Genomic DNA, 17,992 nt, shown 5'->3' with positions numbered 1-17,992 from the left:
GATAAAGAGTCATTTCAATTAAATGTTAATATTTTGGTTCTGTTTGGCGTTCCAGGTAACACCTGGTCACTACTTGAAACGGGGAAGCATCTTGAAACAGAGCTCGATGAACGAGGAGCTGATGTCTACCGACAGGTTAGAAGAGAAAGAAAGGGTGCGAAGGAACATAATGAAACAGGCGTCCCTGAACGAGGATATCATCTGCAAGGGGAAAACCTTCGAATCCCTCAGAGACTCCCTCTATTCCGTAAACGCGACAAAGAGATTTCAACTGTTGAAAAGTGGCCTTACGAACAAGATTAAACAATCCACGACGAATATCGAGGTGTCCGGCATATCGATCAAAAACGGATTCGTGAAGATCTTACAGGGATGGAAGTCCAGCGAGAACGACGCGAATACGGCTAACGGGTCGATCGACGAAGCATCGAAGACAAATGGCAATGATTCGAAGGTTCAGGCTGCCACTACGCCGAAACGAGAGACAGAGGTGATCGAAAGACGTTTGTCTCGCGAGGATGGCTCGGACTCGTCGAAGGACAGCAGTTTGCAAAGCGACACGAGCGTCGACTCCGAGGACAGTTTCGCATCCGTGATTTTCGTGCCAAAGCAGGAGGCACAGCCAACGACAGAGGCTGTTATCCCAGCCTCCGGTGGCCATCAGCTGGGAAGTATCTCAGCGCCACCTTCGCCGCGCGTCAAACATCCGCCTGACACTAACTCGAGAATGAAGATCATTTCCATATCCCCGTTGCTCAAACAGTTCCCAGCTACCAGCAAATCTCTACCACCACCTAGTCCACCAGGCCTCTCCCCATGTGCTTTGAATCCTGTATTTACCAGGCCGTTCTTTGGTTCAAACGCTGTCGCCAGCCAGCAACAAGCATCTGGAGACAATACCGTTAACGCGAAGAGGACAGAGGTTTTGAACAACGGCTGCCATCCGCCGACCAACGAGGACTCGCAGGGTAATAAAAAAAATATCGAGAGCGAGATTTGCGGAAGGAATAATTTCTTGGAGGGGAAGAAGCCCAGCTTGCAGACTATACGCGCTTACAGATCTATGACTGAGAGTCTGGAGGTTGAAGAACCGAAAACTATCAAGGACACCACCCCGCTCTTACCTGTGGACGACAGTCCGGATGTATCGTTGCAGGAGAAGGGCACCTTCGAAATCACTAAGGAGGAAGAGAGTCGTAAGGTTAGACTGAATCAGATCAAGGAGCTGTTGAAACAGAAGCCTGGCTTCGCAACCAGAACCAAACCGTCGTTCCCTCTAGTCAGAAGAGCTTCGACAACGGCCAGTGGTCGTTTGGAGGCCGTTACCAAGGTACTACCACGGTTGCTCTCGCTGGAGCTGTTCAATCCGGAGACTGACGACCTCGATAGCGATTCCAGCGGAGTGTCCTCGCCGGATTCCGTGGGTTCTGTGATCAGCGTGATCTCTGACGAGAGATACATGGCTAAGAAGGATAACACTAAGTCCGAGTGCACCGAGTCCGAGGTATTGGACAGCTCGGCTGAAAACGTGTCCGATCCTAGCGACGTGACAGCTGACGAATCGTCAGGGTACGTAGCTGATTCCAAGGAAGACGAGACGAAGACAACGGGGGACAGTAGCTCGTCTCAGTCTTCTAGACTTCTGGAGGCTGCGGCTAACGTCGCCAGTTCCCTGGAGGACGCTGTCGAGACGGCCATCACGAAAACGCACACTAAACCGTATCCGACGCAAGTAGCACAACAGGACAGCATCGAGAGTTCAGCTGGCAGCGACACGAAAGTTAAAACGAAGTCGGATATCCAATTACCGGAAGTTGAGGACACGTGGAACGAAGAATGCCGCAAACATCTGATAGACTTCACCGAGAAACTCAGTGAGAACTTGATGCACGGGCTGGACGAGAACAAGAACGACCAGAACATTTTAGACAAACCATTCCTGTCGAAGAAAGACTTGGACGTCGAATCCCTTCCCCCTTACGACGTTTCATCGTCGATACCCAACAAGTCCAAATACAACGATTTATCAAACACGATCGCCTGGTTGAGCAACACTAACAACGGCTTCAACGAAGAGATGCATAGAAGCACCTCGGACGATATAATGGATTTTGTGATGGTCTCTAATACCGGGGAGTTCATGAACGAGAAAGAAACATCCTCCTTGGACAAGCAGTCCTCTGAGAAATCCTATCTAAGAAGCGCCAACTCTATAGGGTCCAGCGACATTGGCGAATCCATCGATAATACCATCAGCTTCAGCGACGGAAGTCGTGCAGACTCCACCGGGAGATTGTGCAGCAGCATGATGTCGCTGCTGTCGAACACCAACGAGTATCCTAAGTCGTACGCTGAGAAACGAAGGCTCCAATTGCAAAGGAGATCCGCCTCGGAGGAGACGCCACCGAGGTATCCAGACAATAGCAAACGCAGCACCGATTGTCTGGTAACCACGACAGGTAGCAACGACTCCCTGACTGGATCATCGTCCCAAGAATCTCTGCCGTCCGATCGCGGGGGCGGTGCCATCACTTATCATCAGTACTATCACGTGTTCAGGGAGGGCGAGCTGGACCAACTGATCAACAAATACGTGGAGAACTTGCACATTATCTCGTCTTACTACGATCACGCGAGCTGGTGCATCGTCGCGGAGAAGGTGCAGGTCTGGACTATATGACTCGAGGCGGACGCCCCTGTCCCGTTCGCGCGCGGAGCGTCGCGCCTCGTGCGTCGCCACGCCGCCGGTTAGATCGCTTATCGGGCAAGGATAATCAGTTCGTGAAGCTCGCTAAACCTCGTGAAACGCTTCTCGATTCTCAATTCGGTTTATGTTGGGCACACACGACGTTACGACAAAGAGTAGGCTAATTGCTTTGTTATTAAAACCAAGCGCAGGTACGGTTGGTAGCTAATGAAAACACTGTACTTATAGGAATTTATTATCGCTTTTCTTATTTATTTGTTCAGGTCGAAAGTGAGTAGCCGAGTACTATGAGTCGAGTCCAAACAAGTGGATGTAAAAATTTTTAAACTATGAGAAGAACTATGAGACGTTAGAAGTATGAAGAAGTTAGAACTATGAGGAGATTGGATTTTGACTGAGAGAAACAGAGAAATCACTTCTGGTATTACGTTTAGATCAAGCACAGTGTTTAGTTTCCTATCGATTTAAATTGAAGGGAACGATATCATTAGCTATCTGCCAGAAACATAAGAGGTTGGCACGGGATAAGAGATGAAACCGAAAGAAGAGGAACCAGATGTAAATATGTAAAATAAAAAAAGAAAAAAAAAAGAAGATACGTTTCCGACGTAAGCGCACAGATCGGTAAACAAGAAATAATTCATCAGATAAGCAACACTAGTAGCATAGTAATTTGTATCATTCGTCTAAGTGCTTGACCAAACGTTTCTTCTTTACTTGATCACTTTGTTAGGTCGTTGTTTCATCAGTGGAAGAAAAGATTTCCATTTTGGTCTCGGATCGATTACGCGATAATGCGTAGCTTTAGTTTAACCGTTAGATCTGTGGTTCCTAAATCTTTTCATCGTTCAATTCGTCGCCCACCCGTGATCATTCTCCCGTGAAAAAAAAAAAACGGGCACAATGTTTTCCATTGCATTATATCTGTTCTGTACAGTACGATTATAATTACAGGCGTTTCTGGTATGTTCACTCTTCTGCCTATTGTTCAGCATTCTTTGCTCCTAAAATTAATTTTTATTTATTATTATTTCAATGTATATACTGTGTATTTCTAATTGAGAAAGGTGAAGCAAGTACTGCAGTAGGGAGAACAGTCTGACCTTGGACATACCAAGAACTGTTCCTTAGTGTAGTCATTCAGTTCACCTCACTCTTTCAAACGTTTAACATTACCAAGGAGTCTTTCAGTTGAATTTCATCCCTTTACATCATAGTTCGGCTGTTCTTTTTTCCTCGAGGAACGACATAAAAAAAAAAAAATACCTTCGTAACGGAACATTTAATAATAGAATATAATGAATGAATAATCGCGTTCTAGTAAGATTACGACAAACGAAATGCCATTGCTCTATCACGATAGTAATTCTCACACGTCGTTTCTAATTTGAGAATAAACGAGAAAAGAAAGAAAAAAAAGATATATATATATGACATTTGCAACAATCACGAGAGACTTTCTTTTTACGATAAATAATATGACCATTCTTGTTCGACAAGCGTAGATCACTTCCAGGCATAAAAAAAGAAAAAAATGATGCTTCAATGACGTTCATTTGCCACGCGTGTCTCGTAGATAGCGACAAGCCTGTATTGTGAGAACCGAGCGTTTAGGATAATAAATTGTATAGGAACTGCTATTCCAAAGTAACGGATGTTATTGCGCTATTACCAACGAGGAAGTTCAGCTGACGAAACAGGAAGATACGCTGCTTAAAGTTATTGGAGAGTCATCCACTTTGATGCTTAGAAAGCTATTGGACCTTTAGTGAAAATCTTCGATTATTGTTGTAAATTATATTATAATTTCATTGTCGGCGTTTATCTTACTTTTTAACGCGTTGTAAGAATCTGATTACGCTTGAAAGACTGTTCTCGTGGATTCTTTGAAATTCCTCTGTCGTAAGTGTAACTTCAGGTTAGGTTAGGTAGTTAATATTTCTAATATTTGAGATATTTGAAAACTGTAAAACTGTACATATTTTAAATATTTCGAGATGTAGATATTCAGAACGCATTCATAGTAAAAGTGGAACATCCTATATGTAGAAGCCTGACTCGAGATCCTCTTATGGATAGGGTTGCTCCAATTACTTCAAACAGAATATCTACTTAAACGATTAACAGAACATACAGAAGAGATGCGGTTTGTAAGTGTACAAAAGAGAGCAAATTGGACGAACACACTGGAAAGTGAAATTAAAGGAGAAACACATTCTCCGCGAAACAGTTCCGGTTGACTACAGTTCGATATCAAGAAAGTTTCTGAATTTTCGATAAGGTTAAGAGAATCCACCGCGAACGAGATGCTAATTAGAAAGTTTCACAATGTAAATGCTCATTGAGATAGAATCTCAGTGAAAGAAGATCTACCTTACCGACAAAGGACGCAAAAAAAAAAAAAAGTTAATACAAAAAAAAGGACCAAAAATATAGAATACGTTTGTTATCGGAATCGCAAACCGAAGTGTAATCGCGCGTGTTCAACGAACAGACGACTTCATGATGATTTCGAGTTTCTCGGATTTCAAAAAATAAAAAAAAAATAAAAACAAGATATAGCTCGAAATTCTGAGGAAGCATTTGTAATACCGCAATAACTATCGGACCATTCGATAAGAATATATCACGAGACAGCAGAATAACCGTTAATTCTTTATTTAGGAAACTTAGTAAAATTCCAATTCTCTTAAATTCCTTGCTTTTTCAAGGATACTCAAGGCGAGACACGGTTTTTAAAAGCTAAAAGATCGTGATTTTTAGGGAAAATGTCGCGGAGGTTCATCCATAGGCACGGAATAATTAATGTACAAAGGAAGAAACAATGGGATTAAAACATCTCGGCCCAAACACTATGATACAACCGGACTGTATATTTCACATATACGTATATTTAAAAAAGAAAAAAGAAAAAAAGACAGTGCTGACTACAAAGATCATACAAGTTAAAACGAACAGCAAAAGAAAAATACAGCAAAAAAAGAAATATAAATATACACGTAGTTCGTGAAATTGTTGACTTAATGTCAAACCAATTTACAAAAACGTTTAAAATACCGTAGATATCATAGTAGTAACGTACGATCGCGCATATACAAAGAATTAAACAATTCTCTGATAAAAGAAAAAGTAAAGTTTAACGAATCCAGTGATATTATACTTCATATGTTATGACGAGCATACTTTGCTACACTTTTTTTGTAAATATCTAATACAAAAATCAATACATACATACTTACATAAATACATGTATACATACATACGTATATATATATATATCGGCAATCTTATTACAATTTAATGAATCTCGAAACGGGCTGTTTTTAAATGTTAAACAATGACTTTTAGGAAGCCATCTCATAGATTTACTTTGATTGTTTCCTGTACAAAAGTTCATATAATTGCCTTTCATTAGCTATACTATAACTGAAATTTATTCTCAGAGTCTCACGCGATATTTAAACGAGAAAAAGCGTACAAAAAAGAAGGTTATTCCAGGGGGTGCATCATTTGGCGACACTAGTGCCATTGTGGAACACAACCAATGAGTGCACAATCGATAAGGTGGGAATCCTACGTGATCAGCGTATTTTAATCGAAAGCCTAATCGTTGCTCATCTACGTTGTCACGAACGTCCACGATCAATTTTTGTTCTCGTCCATAAAGTAGATATATACACAATACTTTACTCGTGAGTTTCTTAATTAATATTACGTATAACGCATGTTAAAAAAGGTGATGTACAAAAAAAAAAAAAAAATGGATCTTGAAGAGATGAAGCACGCGGGAGTAAGATTGTCAAAATGAATATCAATAGCTGGACTACGGATGCTTATGCAAATTCATATTTTGTTCCATCCATTAATTTTTGCACCTTCAAACTTCCTACAAGCGCATAAACATCCGCAGTTCTATAATAGTTATTATAGATCAAGCATGTGCGAATTATTGTTTCTCACTCGTCGGAGAAGAATAGAAATTAACATCTTCATTAACTACGATCTTTAAGTTTAATATTTTTATATATATATAGTCTTCCTCCAATATCATTACCGTGCTGGAATTATATCGAACACAATGGGAATTAATTCGACTCAATTGAACCAAGAGTATCGATATATTCGCACGTGGTTACTACTATGTACATATAATAAATAAAAGATGACTTCAGTTTTTCCGATTCATAATTTTAATACAGATTTAAGGAACAAACGAAAAAAAGAATACGAAAACAAAAAAAACTGTCAGATCTTATTGCCGTATCTAGAGAAGGCTGTGTTCGACATAGCTTATAAATGTGTATATATGTTATGTGCATGTATATCGTAACATACATGCGTACAAGTACGTACACGTAAAAGACATTGCGTACAAAGAAAGAGAAACGTACATAATGCACAGATTACACACCGTATATAAGGTCTAATAATCCCATACCTATATAGTGAATATTTAAAAGGAAAAAAAAGTGAATTGTTCTTCGCGCATATTTATTCCCCTTCCATCCAACGAGAAGTGTATAATTATTACGATAATAACATGAGGTTCAGTGTTGCATACGACTTTCTATTGCATATCGTAGCATCTGGCGCGTTATTCCGTAGTAAATAAATACTACGGATCAGTCTGAAAATTTGTCTTTGCTACGTTGGGAACAAATTTTTTTTTCCTTTTTTTTTTTATTTGTGTATAATTTTCTTTCCGACTTTAATTTTTTCTTTTTAAATTTTCGATTATCAGACGAACGTAGAACAAATCTGTTATATTAAGTTATAAGACAAGAAGTTCGTTTCTTGCATCTCTTTGTTCTGTTTAAAATTTTTCAGATTGATCCTGATTAACACGCATATAAAAAAAAATCGTATTCGATGAAAACGATTACGATATAGAAATGGTGCTTACGACGAACCCGTGATTGCGTACCATCAAAGAATCACAGTTAGTAAACGTACTCGAAGCAGACTAAAATTCGTCTGCCCCCCTGACCATTTCCGTTTATCTGCACGAATATCAGGGTAATATCCTCGTTACATGAATTTTTCAACGAACGTTAACGAATATAATCACAGTGAACTTGAAATGATTTTTCGATTACATCCTCCCGCATGATTCAATGTAATGTTGCTTGAGGAAATTTCCCGCCAAAAGTTACTGATGTTTAACCAACAAGCATTTTAAGCTCATATGACATTCAACTACTATATATATATAAGCGAAACAGATCCATCTCCGATATTACGAACTTGCATATGTTTTATTTTCTTTTAGTATACTTACTATCATCTACTATTAAACACCTATTATCTAATATATTACAATACTTCATATGACTATCGAAGTATTAATGATGGGCGCGAATTTTTGAAAGCGTTTAATTCTAAGTGAACATAACGGGGGCGCTACAAAACATTTCTTCGGTAATTACAATTTTAGCTTGAGGTACGTTATGTTTGGGCGGTACCCCAAGAGATGTTTAAAAAGATATTGACAATATATATACATGTGATTGACAGAAGGTTCCATCACAGTTTTGTAAACTACATCATAAACTACATATTTCTATAGGGTTTACCATTCGGAGAATGAAGGAATTATAAAAGAACACGCGAATTCTATTTTTTCAATTACAACCAATTTAATCATTGGATAATAAGAAGGAAAAAAAGATAAATCAATGGTTTTTAGTGATTCGTAATTGAAAATTAGTAATGATAAAAAAAAAAAATTATTAGTTTATTATAACTATTTTATCTTCCAAAATGATCAACTGTCTTTAACAATTAAGAAAGCTGCATGTAATTTAAAAAGTTCGCGTATTCTTGGATGTCCTTGTTCTTCCACTTTAATAATATCGTAAACAATTTTTTCTTTCTTTTCCTGTTCTTTTTTTTTTTGGTCTCTCAATAATATCGTAATATGCGGTTCAGTACATAAATACATTTATTTGAACTCTCCATAACGATACCGAATTATTGATTCAGTGCACTTAATCGATTAATTAAACGTTCATATTCATTTTGAGCGTAATTAGGCCATGCTCGAAACCAGACCAGACTTCTATTTTATATCTGTATTTCACAATCATTAAAATGAGTATCTAATGCGCATTATTATGTACATTTTGTTTAATAGAGATAATATTTCATATTTCTCATAGAATTATTGACTATGACGATACCCTTTGGAAATAAATATTATTCCAAATGATTTTGAAAAAAATTAATACGTTTTTGTGATTTTTTAATTATTTATAATTCTAGAATGTCAGTTTGAATGTCAAATTGTTTGGAATTATTTAAGATTGGTTGTTTTCTTATTTAAAATCGATTTAACGATAATTTTTAGAGGTAAGTTATAATATGTATAATTATTCATATCAAGGTATTAAAAAATGCATTTCAATTACCTTTTTCTTTTACTTATAGTTCATTATTCTTAATGACATTTTTATTATTAAGCGATTTATATGTATATATACATATATAGTATATATATATATATATACACACACTATATGCGTGTATATGTGCGTGTTATCCGCATATTAATATCTAATATCATTGCACAATCTTGTTTCACTGCATTTCTATCAACCAATTTGTTAATATATAACACAGATTCCGTTGTTGTAGTTAATACAATTTATAAATAAATTTTATTAATATGGTTATTATGTTTGTGAGTAATGCATACTTTTTACTATTACATAATATCAAGTAAATACATTATGAGGCACTGAATAATCAAGTCTTGATAAAAGCAGTGAACGAATTTATTCATTGTGCTTATTTTGAATATTAATGCACAGCTTGATTTAGTTCTCACCTTTTCTTCTTTATATAAAATCTGCTAACATGTTTTGCTTATTTATCCTTCTAAGTGTACAATATTTTCTAAAAAAATAAAAGCGTATATATACATATACGTAAACTATAAATTTCTGAAGAAAATCTATGTACATATAATTATTAAAATATAATAAGTAAGTATTTTGTTATAATAGATCAGCACTTTGAATATAAGTTGTCCATTTTACAAAATTATGCGAAACAAGTATGCACAGGAACTTTAAGATACCTAAATTTCTTAGATTATCTTAAAGTTATATCATTTTTCTACCCTTTTTTTTCATAAAAAAGTAACAATATAGATTAATACATAATCTAGCATATACACCTCTGTTTCTTTATCATTCCTGTATCACAAATTTATAATTGTTTTAAGCGATAGAAATAACAATCAATTATCTGAGTGAACGCATTCAATAATAAGTGCTAGAATAAAGTATTCACATTTCCAACTAGATTGGTAAAGCAATCATAATTAATTATGCTTACAAAACCAATTCTTTTTTTACATTTTTTATACATTTTTCGCTTATGTAATTTTATGTTTTTATTCACGCCGTAAATTCTCAAGCCTAGCTTGCAGATCTGCGTCCGCGTCTGCCAAATTTCCACCTTCATCATTCCCTGTTGCAGTTGCAACTGGTTGCTTGGAACTTGCTACATTTAATGAACCAGATGCTTGTGGTAAACCTGACAACTGATCTGTCAATTGGAGACCCAGTTCATCCAAAACTTGCGACACAATGGCATCGCTGTATAGATAGAATAAGTATTCGAAGTATTCAATAAACAAGTTTCCACTTTTTTTTCAAGAAAAACATAAATAATTTTATCATATACCTTTCCTCTTCATCACCCTCATCTTCCATTGCATCATCAATGGCATCATTCATAATTTCTTCTTTCATATCCATTATTTCTGACTGTTTTTCGAATTCTTGTAATATTTTCTGTATTTGAGGAAGATTTAATTGCCTGTGAAATCATATAATTTTCATAAATAGTAAATAATAAATATTTTACAATCTTAATTTTAAATGAACAAGACAAATTCTCACTTGTTCATGTTTTGCATTGCTCTTGTGACTCCCTTCATTGCTTGTGCCATGGTATTTTGCGAACGTAATGTTTGAATCTTTAAAGAAACTGCTTGTATATTTGCTTTCATCAACATGAACTTTTTCACATAGCGTCTAGTTCTCACAAGATCTTTAGCCATAATTTTCACAGCATCCTAGCGAATGAAATGAAATGAAAATTCCTAAATGATATAAAAGATAAATATTATAGGACTAAACCAGATTACCATTTGTCCATCTTTAGCAAGTTTCTTTATATCTGCAATAATCTTTTTCTCTTGTTGCTCCATCCTCATTCTTTCTCTGTCAAGGTCTCGCATAGCTTTGTTTAAAGCTCTTTGATTTTTTCTGAGCATCTCCTCAGGAGTAATACGTTTTCCAAATAACCACTCCATGACTGATACACTATTATAACTTCACCTATGAAAATTGATATCAATTATGAAAGTTCAAAAGAGGTTATGATTGCCATTGCACGGAATTAAAAATAATTATTATTTAGAAGTTAAAACGCTTAATTATAAAAATAACTGATGAATGATTAACTTTGAAAAAGGCGATTGTATAGATCGGAACGAAATATATTGATATTTAATTAACACAATAGAACTTATAATGCAAAAATTACCTAATTATATCAAAGACTATACTAAAAGATAAGAACAAAGAATACTATAAAAGACTACTATCGTTCAAAATGGATTTTTTATAGGTTAAGACATCCGTCTCGACAATTCAATCTGACAGACTGAATGAGTCACACGTCTAAAATGATTACAAACGCTACTGCGAGTGTAATTGTGTATCGTAGATGATTTTGACATTTCAGGTTTCCTTAAAGTAAAAAAGATAACATAACGTTATCGTAATACATTGTGTAAACCATAATACACTACAAAATTTACACGTACACGTTTCCTTTCGTAATGATGAATATGAACAGCCTGCGTATTTACATTAAAATGTAACCTACGAGACCGATCTTAAAATGCCTATTTGATAATTATAATAAGGAAAGTTTTAATTTCTTCTCCTTGCGTTTTAACAATAACAATTTTAAATATTACCGACTAAACTTTTTTCAAATTAAGATACATCGTTCTTGGTCAAAAAGTTCAGAATTAAAGATTATGAAAAACCAATAAATATTTCTAGAGGTTTTATTGGTTTAGAAGGTAATTCGTAAAACATAACATATATAAAACTAATTGTTGTAATATAATATATATTAAAGTAAGTTAGAATTGAATTCCTTCATCAATTAATACCACAAACGCAATGAAACATATTTGAACTCGTTTAGATAAAATAGCAATCAAATGAATCATCATAAATGATTCTTTCTATAAAAAAAATTAGTTTCTCATCTTCTATAATTACAATCATTTCTCCCATAATCCTCAAAACAAAACAAATTAAAATTTGATACATTATTATTTTATATTTTGTATAAAATTAAATATATTTTTACCGAATTCAACTGTAACTCAATTTCAAGATTTGAAACGATAACTTATACTTCTCATCTTTGCATCAACACGTCGTGCAGAGATGAGAAGTTCCATGAAAAGAATGTGGGTCTGGTTGGTTATTTTCAATTCATTCGTAAATTTAAGAATACCTATTGGTTGAGAGTGTCACGCAGAACAAACAAAACCTAGTTGGTTACTGAGAGAAGGAACTGCTTCCTTTGCTCTTGCATGGGACTTTTCATTTTTGTACATAGATACAGATATATATAACTGAAAATATACAATTTGCAATTCGTGAGTAAATGGTACTAAGGGTGAACTTTCTGTACCGGGTGATTTTACGTAAAATATAAGGATATAAAGGATATAGAAGGTGGAGTGTATTTCGTTTCAGAGTCGGCGCCAGATTCATCAACGGGGCTGATGCCGGTGACGCCTAACCTTAGACGCTCGGTTTATTAGGAACTAGCTTGGGCCGAGAAACGACACCCATCCTAAAAAGTATCGTTGCCATCCGCACATTGCAACCTAAAGATTGCAGTTGATCCGTAGCTAAGTGGCATCCACTTATAATATTCGTGTCTTTAGAACTGGTACGCTAAGGAAAGACTAAATGTTCTAGCCGCTAGAGGCATTAAAATATTAGCGTCGTGTAGCGATGAAATGGTGGAACTAATTTATATTGTTGTTCTTGTCGCATACTATCACTCTCCTTGAATATGTCAGTCCTTGTTACACGCTATTAACCTCCTTGTCTACCTCGCAAATATGTCTGTCCTTGTCGCTCACTATTGCTTTCCTTGTCTAGCGTCATTAGACAAGGAGAGCGATAACGTGTGACAAGGACAGACATATCTATGCGGTAGACAAGGAGAGCAACAGCGTGCGACAAGGACAGACATACAGGCGCGGTAGACGAAGAGGGCAACAGCGAGTGATAAGGATAACAATATAAATTAGTTCCGGCACCTATGCTAGGGGTGATCCACATGCCTAATGAAGTCGATAAAAATTTAAACTTTTTATGTCGATAACTTCAGTTTACATCATATAGAAAAAGAGTACTATCATTGGTTAAAGATAGAATTGATACTGGACATGTAATAGGATTTCCTGTCTCAGCGTTTGAAATATTGACAAGAAAAACAAATTACTTTTTAGGCGTATTTTACGCATAAGCACAGACGAGGTATTTAAACATTGACATGAATATATCTCATATACCTCGTCTGCGATACGGGGATTAGATGCTCCTTAAACATGGGACACAAAAAAACATTGGATTTCCGGTCTATCTAGTTAGTCAATGGTACTATTACATGTTACATCTGCTTAGCTTGTCATCTTAATTGTTGTGTAAGAACCGGAATCTTTATTGTACTTTAAAAAAGAAAAAAGACATAAGGATATTCGTAAATAATTAACATAAAAAGTAATTTAATAAATTTGTTAATATTTCGAAATGAGTGACATGTCATGCGTACAGTATCTTACAGTAAGCATCTTCGAATGTATGATGTCGGAGTTTCTTAGCCGAAGTTAACGATATTTGCTTGTAAAACTAAATATACAGATAAAATATCGTGTAAAAATGAAGACGGCTTTAATGGTGGCTGAAAAACCATCATTGGCTGCTTCGTTAGCCAATATTTTAAGTAATGGTCGGTGTACGTCGCGAAAAGGTAGGTTATATTTTTGTAAAATTTAATGCATATACGTAATTTTATGATATTTTAAGTTAAAAAATCATCAAATTTATGATGTAATGATTTATAGATACTTATGTTTCATAGTACACTTCTATCTAATTAAAAAAAAATTATAGGTTTAAATGGATCTTGTTCGGTACATGAATGGGTAGGTCAGTTCAGATATGAAACTGTAAATTTTAAAATGACCTCTGTCTTTGGTCATGTCATGACATTAGATTTCATTGGAAAGTATAATAACTGGGACAAAGTTGATCCTGTAAGTTAAAAATTAAGAATTCTATGAAGTTTATCATTTTGTTTTATCATATTTTATTATATGAATAACATCATTTTTATTATGTTCAAGGCAGAGTTATTTTCGTGCCCAACTGAGAAGAAGGAAGCAGTTCCTAGATTGAAAATCCCCTATTTTTTGGCTAAGGAAGGTGCTCATTGTGATTATTTAGTATTGTGGTTGGACTGTGATAAAGAGGGTGAAAACATTTGTTTTGAAGTTATATATGCTGTTCAACAAGGAATGAATAGGAGATTAAATCCAAATGTAGATTTTCTATGGATTGTTTCACCAACCAATAATTTGGTTGTTTATATCGTGTTAATGGAGTTTGATGAATTTTATATTTATGTAGGATATTTGGAGGGCAAGATTTTCTGCTATTACAGAGAAAGACATAAAATCCGCATTATTAAACCTAGTAAAGCCAAATGAAAATGAAGCAAAGAGTGTTGATGCTAGACAAGAGTTAGATTTGCGAATTGGTTGTGCTTTCACAAGATTTCAGACAAAATTTTTTCAGGTAGGATCATTATGAAAGAGAAAGATTTTTTTTATATCAGATATTCAATTCTTTTTTTTTTTGCCTTTCCTAGGGTAAATATGGAGATCTAGATGTGTCTCTTATTTCCTACGGCCCTTGCCAAACACCAACATTAGGATTTTGTGTGCAAAGGCACGATGAAATTCAAACGTTTAAGCCAGATCCTTATTGGGTTCTACAGGTATAATTTATTCAAAAAGTTATGTCTCATCTTGACATATAAATACTTCTTATATGTCAGAATATAATCCCTCTATGATTTAGTAAGAGGAAGAAGATAAACTCGAATGCATTGAAGGTTACAGTTAAATCTTCCGATGGGCAAGACATTATTTTGAGTTGGAGCCGCGTCCGATGTTTTGACAAGGAAATAGCGAATATGTTTCTGAGTCATGTGAAAGAATATGATCAAACAACGTAAGTTCTCGGATTTTTGTATTTATTTATTTATGACGAATATTTTAGATTAATATTGAAATAATATAATAATTTTTGTCCTATTAAATGTTGTAGAATTATAGGCGTAGAAACGACCGAAAAAACAAAATCGCGACCTATAGCCTTAAATACAGTAGAATTGATGAGAGTAGCAAGTTCAGGTTTAGGAATGGGTCCCCATCAAGCTATGCAGATTGCAGAACATCTCTACACTCAAGGATACATAAGTTATCCTCGAACTGAAACAACATTATATCCAGAAAATTTCGATCTACTGTAAGCCAAAAGTAACTTCAAAATTTTTTTATATCTTTCTTGTGTATGTATCAATTCATGTTTAGTGCAGTGTTGAAGCAACAGCAAAACAATCCCGATTGGGGTGATCAAGTTCGTAAGATATTAGCGACTGGAATTAATAGACCAAAAAAAGGATTGAATGTTGGAGATCATCCTCCTATTACTCCAATGAAACATGCTACTCGAAACGAACTTGGTGGAGACACATGGAGATTGTATGACTATATAACTCGACACTTTATTGCCACTGTAAATATATGTTACTAATTGCACATTTTAAACGAATTTTTATTGCCTTCAAGGAGTTTAGATATTTTTATATTTTATAGCTGGCTCACGATTGTAAATATTTGAGCACCACGGTTAGATTTGAAATAGGAATGGAAGTATTTACGGCGAACGGTCACAGTTTATTAGATCCTGGATATACTAGTATACTTACATGGCAAGCACTTGGAAGTAATGATACGTTACCCAGATTTGTACCGGGTGAAAAATACAATATACAAGAGGTAATGCATGTATAAAATAAAGAGTGAAAGTATTTTAGTCGATTTAAAATTATCTTTTATAATTTTTGTAGATAAAGTTAGTCGAATGTTATACACAACCTCCAGATTATTTGACAGAATCTGAATTAATATCTCTTATGGAAAAACATGGTATCGGGACTGATGCTTCTATTCCAGTACATATAAACAACATATGCATGCGAAATTATGTTAACGTAGCAACTGGCAGGAAATTAGTTCCTACTTCTCTGGGAATTGTGTTAGTTCATGGATATCAAAAGGTATATATTTTTTGACATGTATAACAATTAATGAATTACTCGCAGTAAAATATTTGTATTTATATTAGATAGATCCTGAGCTAGTTTCACCTACAATGAGGTCTGCAGTAGAGGAACAATTAAATCTAATAGCTTTGGGTCGAGCAGACTTCCATGCAGTGTTACAGCATACAGTAGAAATTTTCAAACAAAAGTTCCATTATTTTGTAAAAAGTATAGAAGCTATGGATCAGTTGTTTGAAGTTTCTTTTTCTCCCCTTTCTGCGTCAGGGAAAGCACATTCGAGGTAAATAAATAAATATACGCGATTATTTAATATTTATTTTTTTCTTTTACTAAATAATATCTTTTTTGTATTCAGATGTGGAAAATGTCGACGTTACATGAAATATATACAAACAAAACCATCAAGGATGCACTGCGCACATTGCAACGAAACATACAATCTTCCACAAAACGGGAACATTCGTATTTATAAAGAATTGAAGTGTCCATTGGATGACTTTGAATTACTCTCGTGGTCTACCGGAGCACGGGGAAAAAGTTACACATTTTGTCCATATTGTTACAATAATCCTCCGTTTAGGTAATTAATATACATTGAAATATTCAACTTTATATTGGTTGAATATTAACTGTTGTATAAATCGTAAATTTCAGAGATATGAAAAAGGGAATGAGTGGTTGTAATTCCTGCACACACCCGACTTGTCCACATGGCATGAACTCTAATGGTTTATCGAGCTGTTTAGAGTGCAATGCTGGTATACTTATTCTCGATCCTTCGTCTGCGCCGAAATGGAAACTTGGATGTAATCGTTGCGACGTCATTATTCATTTGTTCGAAAATGCCCACAAAGTGACAGTCGACACGGAGGTGTGCGAGTGTGGAGCTCAATTAGTTACCGTAGAATATAAACAGGTAAAGTGATCAATCTAAAACGTCATGTTATAATTGGAAAAACCATTTATATTCAAGGCATATTAAGGTCAATTTTTTAATCGTAGGAAAAAAGCAAGCTCCCCAATGAAGCTACAGAGATGACTGGTTGCGTTTTTTGCACACCAGCTTTCATGGCTCTTGTAGAAAAGCATCGTGCAGTTGCTTCGAAACCGGTTACAACTCGTGGCCGTGGCCATGCTAAAGGTCGTAGTCGGGGCAAACCACGTCCACCAAAAGATAAGATGGCACAATTGGCCGCATATTTTGTATAATTGATTCCGTTTGTAAATGAAGTACATAGATGTTACTATTCACACTTTAACACTTTCGCTATTACGAAAATAAATCGAAATGTACTCACTACCTCAATGACTCATACATACATCAACTTATTTTTTTTGTAATTGTTTTTAGGTACGATATAATTTCTATTATCACTCGACAGTATTATGTTTTGGATAACAGAGAAAGTTAAAGTCTAGAAGTTAAAGTCTGTGATTTTGTGAAAAGATATGTATACATATATAATGTGTATTATTTGAAAATTATTTAGAGATTTTAGTTATTCATGAAAAGAAACTAACCAAAATTATCGATTATTATCGGTGTACATGTCTTGATATGTAGCACAGAGAAGGCGTATCAAACATTTTTTATGAACCTTTGATAAATAATCAAGGAAGAAAATAAATCGTTACGCAGAAAATGGAAAAGTAATGTATAAAAAGTACATGAAGATTATTAAAAAATATTCCAAAAGAATTATGATCCTGTTTATAATCAAAACTTATGACACTTTTATTTGTTCATATTCGTACATTAAAATATCTCATCTTTCCTATTTTATTTAAATGTACAATTTAAATTTCATTTGTTGAATATTT

The 17,992-nt window shown here is 35.0% G+C and overlaps 3 protein-coding genes across 7 annotated transcripts in view; 2 read left to right on the top strand and 1 right to left on the bottom strand.

The window, feature by feature from the left end:
* LOC122534877 overlaps positions 1-5,225 on the top strand; it is a 42,339-nt gene extending 37,114 nt beyond the window's left edge. Inside the window, exon 8 of the mRNA XM_043665909.1 lies at positions 56-5,225. Coding sequence (XP_043521844.1) covers positions 56-2,680 — 2,625 coding nt within the window. The 3' untranslated portion in view covers positions 2,681-5,225. The remainder of the gene's footprint in view (positions 1-55) is intronic.
* Positions 5,226-9,462: 4,237 nt separating this feature from the next.
* On the bottom strand, positions 9,463-12,164 carry LOC122534952 (charged multivesicular body protein 2a). 4 transcript variants are annotated; one of them, XM_043666078.1, is made up of 5 exons: positions 12,107-12,164; positions 10,863-11,055; positions 10,615-10,790; positions 10,397-10,531; positions 9,463-10,308 (listed from the first exon to the last, which is right to left on the bottom strand). In XM_043666078.1, exons 2-5 carry the CDS (start codon positions 11,028-11,030, stop codon positions 10,104-10,106), a joined length of 684 nt encoding a protein of 227 aa, XP_043522013.1. In that variant the 5' UTR covers positions 11,031-11,055; positions 12,107-12,164; the 3' UTR covers positions 9,463-10,103. The 4 variants fall into 4 exon arrangements, with proteins under 4 accessions (XP_043522013.1, XP_043522006.1, XP_043522001.1 ...); XM_043666071.1 differs by lacking the exon at positions 12,107-12,164 and adding an exon at positions 11,547-11,635; XM_043666066.1 differs by lacking the exon at positions 12,107-12,164 and adding an exon at positions 11,309-11,539.
* Positions 12,165-13,252: 1,088 nt separating this feature from the next.
* LOC122534893 (DNA topoisomerase 3-beta-1) lies at positions 13,253-17,472 on the top strand. Of its 2 annotated transcripts, XM_043665954.1 has the most exons (14): positions 13,253-13,789; positions 13,933-14,075; positions 14,166-14,360; positions 14,449-14,616; positions 14,690-14,818; positions 14,936-15,054; positions 15,151-15,351; positions 15,417-15,621; positions 15,702-15,884; positions 15,956-16,165; positions 16,234-16,451; positions 16,527-16,751; positions 16,826-17,087; positions 17,174-17,472. In XM_043665954.1, exons 1-14 carry the CDS (start codon positions 13,699-13,701, stop codon positions 17,378-17,380), a joined length of 2,556 nt encoding a protein of 851 aa, XP_043521889.1. In that variant the 5' UTR covers positions 13,253-13,698; the 3' UTR covers positions 17,381-17,472. The 2 variants fall into 2 exon arrangements, with proteins under 2 accessions (XP_043521889.1, XP_043521899.1); XM_043665964.1 differs by lacking the exon at positions 13,253-13,789 and having other exon boundaries at positions 13,936-14,075; positions 14,170-14,360.
* The last annotated feature ends 520 nt before the right edge of the window (positions 17,473-17,992 follow it).

This window comes from Frieseomelitta varia, unplaced genomic scaffold, assembly GCF_011392965.1.
Source record: "Frieseomelitta varia isolate USP_RPSP 00005682 unplaced genomic scaffold, Fvar_1.2 scaffold_147, whole genome shotgun sequence".
NCBI lineage: Eukaryota > Metazoa > Arthropoda > Insecta > Hymenoptera > Apidae > Frieseomelitta > Frieseomelitta varia.
Note: the sequence above shows the minus strand (reverse complement) of the source record. Positions and strands in the feature narration are given on the sequence as shown.

Bases quoted from the DNA above. Each gene is read 5' to 3' on its own strand.
- LOC122534952 (XM_043666078.1), bottom strand. From the start codon at position 11,030: ATGGAGTGGTTATTTGGAAAACGTATTACTCCTGAGGAGATGCTCAGA. The intron at 10,791-10,862 runs GTAATCTGGTTT...TTCATTCGCTAG, and splicing joins TTGCTAAAGATGGACAAATG to GATGCTGTGAAAATTATGGC. The intron at 10,309-10,396 runs GTATATGATAAA...CTATCTATACAG, and splicing joins GAGGGTGATGAAGAGGAAAG to CGATGCCATTGTGTCGCAAG.
- LOC122534893 (XM_043665954.1), top strand. From the start codon at position 13,699: ATGAAGACGGCTTTAATGGTGGCTGAAAAACCATCATTGGCTGCTTCG. The intron at 13,790-13,932 runs GTAGGTTATATT...AAAAAATTATAG, and splicing joins TCGGTGTACGTCGCGAAAAG to GTTTAAATGGATCTTGTTCG. The intron at 16,752-16,825 runs GTAATTAATATA...CGTAAATTTCAG, and splicing joins TACAATAATCCTCCGTTTAG to AGATATGAAAAAGGGAATGA.